Source organism: Peromyscus maniculatus, chromosome 19, assembly GCF_049852395.1.
Source record: "Peromyscus maniculatus bairdii isolate BWxNUB_F1_BW_parent chromosome 19, HU_Pman_BW_mat_3.1, whole genome shotgun sequence".
Lineage (NCBI taxonomy): Eukaryota > Metazoa > Chordata > Mammalia > Rodentia > Cricetidae > Peromyscus > Peromyscus maniculatus.
In genome coordinates this window covers 1,322,039-1,334,782 of record NC_134870.1, presented here as the reverse complement: position 1 = coordinate 1,334,782, position 12,744 = coordinate 1,322,039, and the positions used below count along the sequence as shown (strand labels likewise).

The 12,744-nt window shown below is 38.6% G+C and overlaps 1 protein-coding gene and 1 pseudogene across 8 annotated transcripts in view; one reads left to right on the top strand and one right to left on the bottom strand.

Annotated features, from left to right (window-relative positions):
- The window catches only part of Esco1 (establishment of sister chromatid cohesion N-acetyltransferase 1), a 65,464-nt gene that overhangs the window by 44,123 nt on the left and 8,597 nt on the right, over nucleotides 1-12,744 (top strand). For 5 of the 8 annotated variants that reach the window (XM_042264273.2, XM_006994195.4, XM_076554713.1 and 2 more), the window contains one exon: nucleotides 11,002-11,091. In XM_042264273.2, the coding sequence (XP_042120207.1) occupies nucleotides 11,002-11,091 (90 nt within the window). Of the gene's footprint in view, nucleotides 1-10,348; nucleotides 10,470-11,001; nucleotides 11,092-12,744 lie in introns of all 8 variants that reach the window. The other 3 variants (XR_013045955.1, XR_013045953.1, XR_013045954.1) reach the window with 1 other exon arrangement.
- LOC102910523 (small ribosomal subunit protein uS15 pseudogene) lies at nucleotides 1,585-5,439 on the bottom strand (annotated as a pseudogene).

The window sequence follows — 12,744 nt, the reverse complement described above, 5'->3', positions numbered from 1 at the left end:
AACTTAGATACAGAATTTTTTTTTTTTTTTTTTTAAGATTTTTATTTATTTCTTATGTATACAGTGTGTTCTGTCTGCATGTGTCCCTGCAGGCCAGAAGAGGGCACCAGATCTCACTATAGATAGTTATGAGCTGCCATGTGGTTGCTGGGAATTGAACTCAGGGCCTCTGAAAGAGCAGTCAGTGCTCTTAACCTCTGAGCCATCTATCTCTCCAGCCCTCAGAATGTTTTTTTTCATCACAAAAATTCTCTTAGTGCCACTGATAGTTGAGAAGTTACATATGACCAAATGTATAATGCAGGGAAATCATGATCTAGTGAGACTTTACTTTTAACTTGAAACTTGAATACATATGAACTTGTTTGTACTTTGTGGTCACTATTTTTGAAAGATGACTAGGAAAAAGTAGAGAGTGGATGTTACGTGAAGGAGAACGGAATAGAGCAGAAGTCAACCCTTATTTTCCAATTTTATTTTTATTTTTAATTATGTGTATGTGTTGGTGTGCGCACACGTGTGTGTGCCCTCTGAGACCAGAGGCATTGGATCTTCTGGAACTGGAGTTATGGGTGGTTGTGAACCACCCAGTGTGGCTACTGGGAACTGAACTCTGGTCCTCTGCAATAACAGAGATTGCTCATACTCACTGAGCCCTCTTCAGCTCAGCAAAGCAGAGATCTAAAAGGTTTGGGAATGGAAAGGAATCGAGAGCAAAGTAACAGTTGTAGTCAGGGTTACTTCTGCTGTGATGAAACACTGTGACCGAAGCAACTTGGGGAGGACTGGGTTTATTTCACTTACAGTTCCATGTAAAGCTCATAATCAAAAGCACTGAAGGCAGAAACTCAAGCAAGGCAGGAACCTGGAGGCAGGAGCTGATTTAGAGGCCATGGAGGGGCGCTGCTTACTGGCTTGCTCATCATGGCTTGCTCAGTCTGTTTCCCTATAGAACCCAGAACCACCAGCTCAAGGATGGCTGCACCCACAATGGGCTAGGTCCTTCCCCATCAATCACTTATTCTTATTTTACTTTGATTTATTTATGATCTTATATATTGTATTTAATTTAATAATGTATTTAGTAATATATTATTAAAATCATTTAATAATGATTTTTATAATATCAGTCATTATTCAGATAATGCCCTACCGTGGGTCATATGGGAGCATTTTCTCAATCGAGGTTCCTTTCCTTCAGGTGACTCTAGCTTGTGTCAAGGTGACATAAAACTATCTGGCATAATTGACCCCTTGTCAGCTTGACACATAAACACAACTTTTTCTTTCTTGTTATCCCCAAAATTACACATTAATAAAGATATCACAATACAAAACATTTTATGAACCTAAAAATTCCACAACCTTACATATTCAAACACTTTAAAAGTTCTCTCTTTAAAAAAATCCAGTCTCTTTTAAAATTTGAATTCTCTTAAAACCCCTAAGTCTCCCTTTTTAAAAGTTTAAATTCTCAACTATATGCTTCTATAAAATCAAAAATACTTTCTTATTTCAAGAGGAAGAATCGGCACAGTCACAATCTTAACAAAGCAAAGCTAAACTCCAAAAGTGTAAGTGACTTGCCGGGCGGTGGTGGCGCACGCCTTTAATCCCAGCACTCGGGAGGCAGAGCCAGGCGGATCTCTGTGAGTTCGAGGCCAGCCTGGGCTACCAAGTGAGCTCCAGGAAAGGCGCAAAGCTACGCAGAGAAACCCTGTCTCGAAAAACAAAAAAACAAAAACAAAAACAAAAGTGTAAGTGACTCAATGTCCAGTATCTGGGTTTCACTCATGATCTTCTGTTGTAGCATGAATTTTAAAGGTACTTACTAATAAAATCAAACCAGAAGCCAGTTATTGGGGTGAATGCTGGGAGATCAGAGAAGCAGAACAAGCCACAGCTTCCTCACCTCACCACTTCCTCAGCTGATCCTGTTTCCTCAAACTGGAAGCCTCTGAGACCTCATTCAGAATGAATCTCAGCTGAACTGCTGCTCAAAAGCCTAAAAGCTTAATCAGCCAAATGCTTCTAGTTTCTGGCCCTCACGCCTTATATACCTTTCTGCTTTCTGCCATCACTCCCTGGAATTAAAGGCTCACTTTCTGGGATTAAAGGTGTGAGTCACCATGCCTGGCTGTTTCCAATGTGGCCTTGAATTCACAGAGATCCAGAGAGATCTCTGCTTCTGGAATGATAGGATTAAAGGCATGTGCTACCACTGCCTATCCTCTATGTTTAATATTGTGGCTGTTCTGTTCTCTAACCCCAGATAAGTTTATTAGGGTGCACAACATTTTGGGGAACACAATACCACCACACTTCTGGGCTCTTCCAAGGGGCTTGGATCACTTATCCAGCTCTGCCCTCTACAACACACACACAGCTTGCCTTCTAGGCTCCACCTGACTCCACTACACTGCTGCTGTCCCTGGTGGTCATCCCATGGTCCTGGCATCTACAGAATGCTGGGATCTCCTGCTGCAACAGGGCTGCACTTTCACCAGTAGCCTCTCCTCGGCATTCTTCCTGGTGCCAAGCCTCAGCTTCCCTGATTAGTCACTGAAGCTGCACCTTTACCAGTGGCCTCTTGTGACCTCTCACAGTAACAAGCGTCAGCTGCTCTCCATGACCCCTTCATGCCTTCAAAAGTAGTACCACCTGGGTGACTTTTAGACTACCAAGTTCAGCTGCCAGCACGAGGTACGATCTTCGCTACCTGTGGAACATAGTTTCTCTGTGCTCTCATTAAACACTTCCAGAAGATCTCACCTCAGTGATGCTGGTCTCTTCTTAATCACCTTCAATTTCTCAGCTCCAGCTGACCAGCTTCAAGTGTCCCAGCAAAGCAAAGGTTTCTATTGAGTAGTACCCCAGCTAACCAGAACCACAGAATCTTAATTCAAAATAACAAATGCCCCGATAGAGCCTTTCAACTTCCCTCTGAGACTTCACAAGCCAGGCCTCCATCTGCGCTCAACAGTCTTACCTCCCAAGCTCCTACAGAACAGCTCACCAAGCACTGAACACTCAGTGGCTTTTTTTTTTTTTAAAACAAAATTCCAGAGTCTTTTCATAATCCTCCCCAAAACAACATCGCCAGGTCTGTCTCAGCAATACCCCACAACCTGGTACCAGCTTGTCGTAGTTAGGGTTTCTGTTGCTGTGATGAACCACCATGACCAGAAAGCAAGTTGGGCAGGAAAAGATTAATTTAGCTTTTATTTCCACATTGCAGTTCATCACCAAAGGAAGTCAGGACAGGAACTCAAAGCAGGGTAGGGACCTGGACGCAGAAGCTGATATACCATGAAGAGTACTGTTTACTGGCTTGCTCTCCATGATTTGCACAGCCTCCCTGCTTATAGAACCCAGGACCACCAGCCCAGGGATGGCACCACCCACAATGGGCTGAACACTCCCCCATCAATAGCTAATCAAGAAAATGGCCCACAGCCCCATCTTATGGAAACATTTTCTTAATTGAGGTTGCCTCCTTTAGCTTGTATCAAGTTGACATAAAACTAGCCAGCACAGTAACTTTTCCTTTTGAATAAAGATTTCCAAAGTGTATCTCAGACTTCCAGGTTTTTCCTTTGCTACACCTGCCTCTAGTTTCAGTTCATTGTACTTTATAGGTTTAGAACATTGTGTATATGAATATCAGGTGAGGATAATACTGCAAAATACTATAAAGAAATTTTGCTTTGGAATAGGGGTAATATGGCAAATAAAATATGTTCAGTGTGACTATTACATGCAGCAAACTTATATATTACTGTTTGCTCGAGACAACCTTACTGTGGAGCCCAGGCCTGTCCCTGAACTTGCAGCCATGTTCTTGTCGCTCAGTGTTTGTCACAGGTGTGAGCCATCACACCTGACAGGTTTCGTATTTCTAAGTAGTTCACGAACTCTTGGGGGCTGGGGGTGGTAGCAAGTTGTAGCTTATCTAATTTCAAATAAAACTTTCTCTAACATGTTCTTGCCATGTTTCCTCTATACTTGGAATATTACCATTCTGTTTATCTTCTCAAGCTAAAAACATCATAGTAATCTTTAAGGTTTATTTCTTAATAAATTATTTTTAAGTTTTCTATTTTAATTTTTTAAAATTTATTTTATATGAATGAGTGTTTTGTCTGCATGAATGTCTGTGAACCATATCCATACCTGATGTCTGTGGATGCCCAGAAGAAAGCATTGGCTTCCCTAGTCCTGGAGTGCAGATGATTGTGAGCTACCATGTAGGTGCTGGGAACCAAATCCAAGTCCTCTGCAAGAACAAGTACTCCCCCCTACCCCCCAGACAGGGTTTCTCTGTAGCTTTGGTGCCTGTCCTGGATCTCTGTAGACCAGGCTGGCCTCGAACTCACAGAGATCCACCTGTCTCTGTCTCTCCAGTGCTGGGATTAAAGGTGTGACCCATCACCACCTGTCTTACAGTGGTCTTTTAAAAATATACGCTGATCTGACTTCTGTAGGCACCATGTACATGAAATACAAGTTAAAAATGTCTGTCAGGACAGATGAAGATAGGTCTATTCTGTATCCCAGAATATTTATATGTATAATTCAGCTATCATTTGGCTTAAAAGGACTTATTGGGAAATGTTATCATTTATACTATTTTCTACAGAGGAAATATTTTTACTGTTTAAAATAACCCTGGACTTTTAAATTATAACCTGTTTTTATGTTTAAAAAAAAGTTAAAACTTGCCTTTTTGATTAGACAGAAAAGGGGAAGTGCTGTGGAAAGTCATTCTGTATGCTGTGAATGTGTGTTGCTCTGATTGGTTGATAAATAAAATGCTGATTGGCCAGTAAAAAAAAAGTCTATCAAGTTATTTATAAAAAATAATGTTTAGGCCCCAAGTCACTCCTTTGAGTGCCTTCACTCTTTCTCCATTTTAGGTGTCTCTCTTTCTCTCTTTTTTAATTTAAAATGATTTTATTGCTTGTATACACAAGAGAATTTATACCACTAGAGCAGAGGCTCTGGATGACTCATATTCCCAATTGGTTGGGAGGACCTGCTTAGTCTTACAGTAACGACCCATCGGGTGAATTCTGTGTTCTATCAGAATCAGGCAGAATTTGGCATCCTTATCCTTTCTGTTTCTCTCTAGATGCTTTGGAAGTGACCACTTTCTAAATCAGGAAGGTCAGGGGCAAGGTCTTTGGACTTAAAGATTTTCAAGATTTTATTACCAGTCACAAAACAAACCTGTGCCACACCATGTGGGTCCATCTTGATCACACCTGTTTGGGAGGGAGTCAGGCTTTTCTTGGACAGTTTGTAAATCTGTTCCTTATCCTTGTGAGATGTCACCGTGGGGACCCTACAGTAGTAGGACAGGCAGGGCAGTGCTGACTGGGACAGGCCCTTCCTAGGAATGTGCGTGATGGTGGAGGTCTGGCAGCAAAGAGAGCCATTTTAGGTCTCTGTCTTTTTTTGTTTTTTGAGATGTGGTTTCTCTGTGTAGTAGTGGCTGGCCTGAAACTAGCTCTGTAGACCAGGCTGGCTTGGAACTCACAGAGATCCACCTGCCTCTGCTTCCTGAGTTCTTAGATTAAAAATATGTACCACCACTGCCTGACCATTTTAGGTCTCTTAACTACTATCCTGACTAGATCAGTTTTGTGTTTGCTTTAAAGTTATTTATTTGTTTTTATTTTATGTGTATGAGTGTTTTGTCTGTATGTGTTGTGTGCCATATGCATTGGATCTTCAGGAACTGGAGTTACACATAACTATGAAGCAATATACAGGTTCTGGGAATTGAACCTGAGTCCTCTGCAAGAGTTCTTAGCTGCTGAGCCATCTCTCCAGCTTCTACTTTCTTTCCTAAATAAGTGATATTTGAGTAAACCCTTGGATATCTGTGTGTGTGTGTACACATGTTGTATATGCGTATAAGCACATGTGTGCATGTGCTTGTGGAGACTAAAGTTTAATGTGTCAGGCTTCTTGAACCCTGATAGCATTCCACCACCACCCCCTTTTTTTTTTTTGTTAAATCTCTCACTGTACCTGCAGCTCATTGATTGGCTAAACTAGCTTCCTGGCAGATCCCAGGGATCCTCCTATCTCTGGTGTTAGGATTACAGGTGCATACCACCATGCCTGACTTCTGAGCGCCTCATGCTTACGGCCGCACTGTACCCACCCGGCAAGGCAGTAGTCTCTGTGTGGTCTGGCTGGCGGGGCACTTGTAGCAGGTCTTCCTCCCTCTGCCTGGGTGAGAAGGGGGTCTTGGTGTATGATGTGAACTTCCAGAAGGTGTGATGGCGCCATGCCTGGCTAAAGTTGTTTTGTATTTTCCAGGATAAGTTTAATAAATTTAATCACTCCTGTTGTGTTTGTATCTCATTTTCTGTCTGTTTCTGTCTGTCCTGCTCTCCTGCACTCCACAGAGAGTAATAAACTCCATCTGTCACTCACCCATTTCAACAATTATGAATGTGGACAGTCTTCTTTGATTAACTGTCTCCATTGTTTTGTGATCAACTCTGGCATCAGATTAAATACTGTAGTAGATATTTCCAGTGTCAAAGATTATCCTTTTTAAACAAAAATGGTTTAATGAATATAACCAAGCCTTTAAAAAGCAATCCTTTAACATGGAACATTCTTTCATGATTCAGAGCTTTGTAAACATCTATTTAAGACTCATATAGTGCATTGATGGATATGCATTTCAGTGTCTCTTAATGTTCATGTTCTTTTTTAAAATTTATTTATTTTATGTCTATAGTGCTCTGTGTGTATGTACATCTACATACCAGAAGAGGGCCACAGATCCCATGACAGTGAGCCACCATGTGGCTGCCAGGAATTGAACTCAGGACCTTTAGAAAAGCTGCCAATGCTCTTAACCACTGAGCCATCTCCCCAGCCTCAATGTCTCTTAATCTGAAAGTTTTCCTTTCTCTTTTCTTCTCTATTGCAATATTTGTTGATGATTTTTAATCGAGCTGTTTGTTACTTTTATTTCCCAGGTTTTTTTTTCCAATATGTGTTCTTGTTCAATCTCTTAGGAAAGTGTTTGGTATGAACTTTTTAATTGAGGTACAGTTTATACATATAATTAATTATACATATCATGTATTTGGATGAATTATTTATTTATTGAGACAAGATTTCTCCAGGACTGACTGTCCTAGAACTCACTCTGTAGACCAGGCTGTCCTCAAACTCACAGAGATCCGCCTGCCTCTGTCTCCCAAGTGCTGGGATTAAAGTATGCACCCTATGCCTGGCATCAGTGAACTTTTATAGTTGTTATTGACGTGTCTATCACCCAGTGTTTTTTTTTTTTTTAATCATATTTTTTAAAAGGGGGGAACTAGAGGTTGGGGATTTAGCTCAGTGGTAGAGCGCTTGGTTTGGTCCTCAGCTCCAGGGGCAGGGGGGGTTGGGGGGGCACTAATGTCTGCTCTTTAGACATTTAAGCAACTAGCATAAGGAAAAATTAGTCATTAGTTGTTATTAGAAATCCAAACTAAACCAGGTGGTGGTGGTGGTGGTGGTCATGGTGCACACCTTTAATTCTAACATTTGGGAGGCAGAGGCAGGTGATTCTCTGTGAGTCTGAGGCCAGCCTGGTCTACAGAGTAAGTTCCAGGACAGCTAGGGCTACACAGAGAAACCTTGTCTCAAAAAAAAAAAAAAAAAAAAAAAAAAAAAAGACAGAAAGAAAGAAAAATATAAAATGTATGTGACTAGTGTGTTAGTGTGTGCCTTTGATGCTAGCTTGGAAGTGAGAGACAGATCTCCCAAGTTTGAGACCAGTGTGCTCTACATATCAAGACATTGTCTCAAAACAAAAACAAAAGGAAATATAAAATGTTTCATATCATCTATATGGCTGGATTAAGAAAATTTAGGTTTTGCAAAATACTTTTTGGTAGCAGAAGGTATATATGTATATATGTAATATGCTTAGGCTAAAAGTAAGAAGTATAAATACACTATGCTAGAATTGATACATCTTCAAACTGTTGTGGTTGTTGGGTGGACTTCTAAATTGCATATCCTTCACCTGTCTTTTCAATATAGACAAATTTCAACTCTTACAAATTGTCAATGATACTGGCGAAGTATTAACTGTAATTGAGTCACATAAATGTTTTGAGTACTTTAGTTAATGTGGTTATTTTATCTTTGTCCATGATTGTATTTATTGTTGTACTTTGGGGACATTTCATTGACATTGGTTTTATTTGGACGTCAGTATGAAGAGAGAATGGAAGTTCCTGAGTTACCGAGTGGCTGCTTTGGGTTATCGTTTATCTTTAATATAGTCTTGGTGACAGCCATTTTCTAGATTGTTTAGATTAGGAGACAGTTCCAGAGTTTTGTAGTGCTTTGTTCAAAGCTAACAAATTACTATATCTATTAGTTCTCAAGAACCCAAACTTAGGCTGGACAGATGGCTTAATGGTTAAAAGCACTAGTCACAATTCACATGGCAGCTCACAGCCATCCATAATTACAGTTCAGAGAATGTAACACCCTCTTCTTATCTCTGAGGGCACCAGACTCACCAAGTATAAGCCATACACTTACATGCATAAAATAAAAAACAAATCTTTTTAAAAAAAGAACCTGAACTTTCACTATAGAACTTTTTAGTTTCCACTGAGTTATGCCCTCATGAAGATCAGTGAAATCTAAAGAGCAGTAATTTTGTCTTTCACAGTGCCTTCTTGTATGCAAAAGCTTATTGTGGTACATGACAAAACAATAATATTTAAAATAAAAAATTATCTAATTGTAATGGTTTTCATACAAACATGTACATTTTAAGTTATTTCATGAGAAAATTTTATACTGAAATGTTATTAAAACAAAATAATGTCTGGTGTGAGATATAATTGTACTAGATTTTTTATTTTTTATTTTATTTTATTATTTTTTTGTTTTGTTTTTGAGACAGGGTTTCTCCATGTAGTTTTTGTGCCTGTCCTGGATCTTGCTCTGTAGACCAGATTGGCCTTGAACTCACAGAGATCCGCCTGGCTTTGCCTCCTGAGTGCTGGGATTAAAGGTGTGTATCACCACTGCCCAGCTCAGATTTGTGGGGTTTTTTTTTTTTTGTTTGTTTGTTTGTTTTGTTTGTTTTTTTGTTTTTTGAGACAGGGCTTTTCTGTGTAGTTTTGGATCTGGCTCTGTAGACCAGGCTGGCCTTGAACTCACAGAGGTTCTCCTGCCTCTGCCTGGGATTAAAGGCACTTGTGCCACCACCGCCCAGCCAGTTATAACTTTGTATAGTTTGAAATTATTTAAATCTGTAGTTCTTTCTTTATAGTTTTATTTCCTCTCTTCTCACACTCTATGGTTTGATTTAAAAAATAAAAACAACAACAAAAAACAGACAGAAAAAATAAAACAAACAAACAAAAAAAAACCCCAGTAACTTCCCTTTTCACTTTGTAGAAATGGATTGGTTTCAAAGGTTTTCTAAAAAGTAATATTTAATGTAAGTTTCTTTTTTTAAGAGATGTTCAATCTTTTATGTCTTTAAAAATTGTTCACCTTATATTCAAATATGTATGTGATTCTGATTGAGCTTTTTATTATTCTGATTTCTTAATCTTTAAAAAATCAAATTTATTCATTTTACTTTATATGTATGAATGTTTTGCATGTATGTATGTATGTATGTATGTATGTATGTATGTGTACCATGTGCCTGCCTGGTAGTTCTCCTAGAACTGGTTACAGATGGTTGTGAGCCATTATAGGTGTTGGGAATCAATTCTGTGTCTTCTGCAAGAACAAGTGCTCTTAACTGCTGAACCATTTCTCTGGCCTGATTTCTTAATCTTGAGTTGATTTTCCCATCCCTAGTTCATTTCAGTTACTTGAATTTTACTTGTCCTTGAATACTTATTTTTTAAACAGATTTTGAATTTTAAATATTTTTGTTCTTTGATCTTATGTATGCTGGTCTTTATTACTAGAAAGTTTTGTCTCCAACTAAGATCCTGCTCCCATTTCATTAAAAAAACAAAAACAAAACAAAAAGATAACTTAGAAAACCAGTTTCCATCCTTTCAGACTTACCATAGTATATCAAAAAATTAGCTGTTTTTTTTCTTTATTGAGCTTTTATAATTTAGAAGCGATCCTAGAAAAGAAATTTCTCCCTAAGAATAATGACAAATTGCTTTTAAAAAGGCCTTTTTACATAAAATTGGTTGGGTAAGACAAATGGAACAACTAGTTAAAGCTCATTCCTTCTGTAATTTTGAACTTCAGAGTTCCTAGTTTTAACCTGGTTCAGTCCCATCTTATAGATTTAAGTGGCTTTTGTTTTGTTTTGTTTTTTTTCATGCAGGTTCTGCTCATTAACCACGAGTGTGGATCTGAAGAAGAGTTTATTTCCTCTCTTTTTTTGAGTATGTCTAACTTCAGATACACACAACGTAGCCTCTCCTTCCCTATTAGATTCTTAGAAGGTAGTTATATTTTTTATAGTCTCCTTCTTGTGGCTTTGATAGTTGTGAACAATAAGAGTAAAAGCTGTTCTTTCCTTCTGGGATACTGCATGCAAATCAGTTCATCTGGAACCTTCTGGAGGTCTTTGGCATGCTAGACATAAATATGAGTGTTTATTGTGGAGGTAACCCTGTTCCAGAGAAATCTAAGCATTGAGTTCTCTTGTCCAGAGTCTGGGAGAGTTAGCCTTTTTCTTCTGGGACCCACTGACTTTAAGGGGCTTGTTTTTGGTGTGTGATTTTCAAAATTTGTTAAGATGGGAAATGATAAATTAGAACTTTGTGGTATGACTTCTCTCTGAACAAGCCCTAGAAATTTGCTTGCATTCAATCTTGTAAATTTAAAAGCAGATGATTGATCACATCTTATTAGTCAAGCATTAATGAACCTGTATCATTTTATGTTTACAACTTTTAGACAAGTAAATGTATTTTTTGTCTTGTACATGAATAAATAAAGTGTGATACATAAAATCCATTCTTTTATATCTAGGGCTGGAAAAAAGAAAGAATTCTGGCTGAATATCCTGATGGTAAGATAATAATGGTCCTTCCCGAAGACCCAAAGTATGCCCTGAAAAAGGTAAATTTTCAGTGACATTTCATACAGAAAACTTAAGGTTAAGAGGAGAATACATTGTAGGCTTTGCACATTAAACACCAATTCTGAAAACAAGAAATACGAATTTAAAGAACATAACCCAGCTGGGTGGTGGTGGTGCACGCCTTTAATCCCAGCACTTGGGAGGCAGAGACAGATTTTGTGAGTTCGAGGACAGCCTGGACTACAGAGCGAGTTCCAGGATAGGTTCCAAAGCTACACAGAGAAACCCTATCTTGAAAAGTTAACACAGCTCATTTGAAAAATTATTTGAAATCTTATTATATAAAAATATGTGAAGTAGATTGAATACCAATCCAGTGAGTGATTATAAAATTTGCCTTTAGTAATCATTGAGTTTACTTTATTGAGAAATGAGTTAAATAGTGAAGCATGGCACTGTTTTGTCATACAGAATATTTTGAAAGGGACCATGGCATAAATTTATGTGTGAATCTCTGATTTCAGTCACCCTTAATTAAAAAAGAAAAAAATTAATTACATTTATAAATAATAGACTTAGTATGTGTTTCTTGTCTTCTAGCTTACTTTTTTTTCACAAAAAGTACTTCATGTGGTTATGAGTTTAGTATTTATCTAAAAACTGGTTACATTCTAGTGTGTGTCTAAATTAACTAGAGCCACAAGGGAATTAATTTACTTGCTGTATTTTCCTTAGGTTTACAATTGGACATTTTTAAATTTAGGACTAGATCACCTGATAAGGAGGCTAAGAAAACACCTTTTATTTGAAAATGTAGCTAATGTCTTACTTGACATAAGAAGTTTATTCTGTTGCTCTTTATGTCTTTAGATCACTTATTCAGTAAGACAGTTGCAGACACCAGATTAACCCTTAATGATACTCAGTTTGTCTTGTATTTAAACATTGATCTTTGCACAAAGACAAATGCTTGTGGAGTTACTGAGTAATGGAAATTCATTTCCAACTATCATTCAGAAATACATAGTAGGTACTTTGCTTATATGACAGCCAGACTGCTTACTAAGAATTGTCTTAGTGACAACTAGTTTCTTCAGTTTAGCTTTTCAGGGAAAGTCTACAATCAGTTATATTACTAGTTAGTAACCCATAATAGCCTTAAAATTAAAATGGATGGAATTGTGAACAACCTACCTTTAGGACCTGATTATGGATGCTCTTATAAAATATCAGAAATTAGCTGGACAGTGATGGCGCACGCCTTTAATCCCAGCACTAGGGAGGCAGAGGCAGGTGGATCTCTCTGAGTTCGAGGCCAGCCTGGGCTACAAAGTGAGTTCCGTCCATCCCCGTCCCCCCCACCCCCCAAGGCAGGGCCTCACTGTGCAGCCTGGCTGGCCTGGAACTTCTATTTAAATTAGATCAGACTGGCCTCAGACTAGCAGAAATTTGCCTGCCTCTGCCTTGCAAGTGCTAGGATTAAAGAGATATGCCAGTACCCTGGCAATTTATGGTATTTTAACTGGAGAGAGAATTGGTGTGCAGGTCCCTGTAGAGTTGTGCTTTTTCAGTGCCTAACAAGAGCTTGAGCTTGGAAGAAGTTTTTTGATGCCGTGTTAATGTTGAGGGTTCAGACCTCTGCTCTGTGATTTTCTAGATGTTTAATGTTTGACATAAGAAAATAGTGTCAC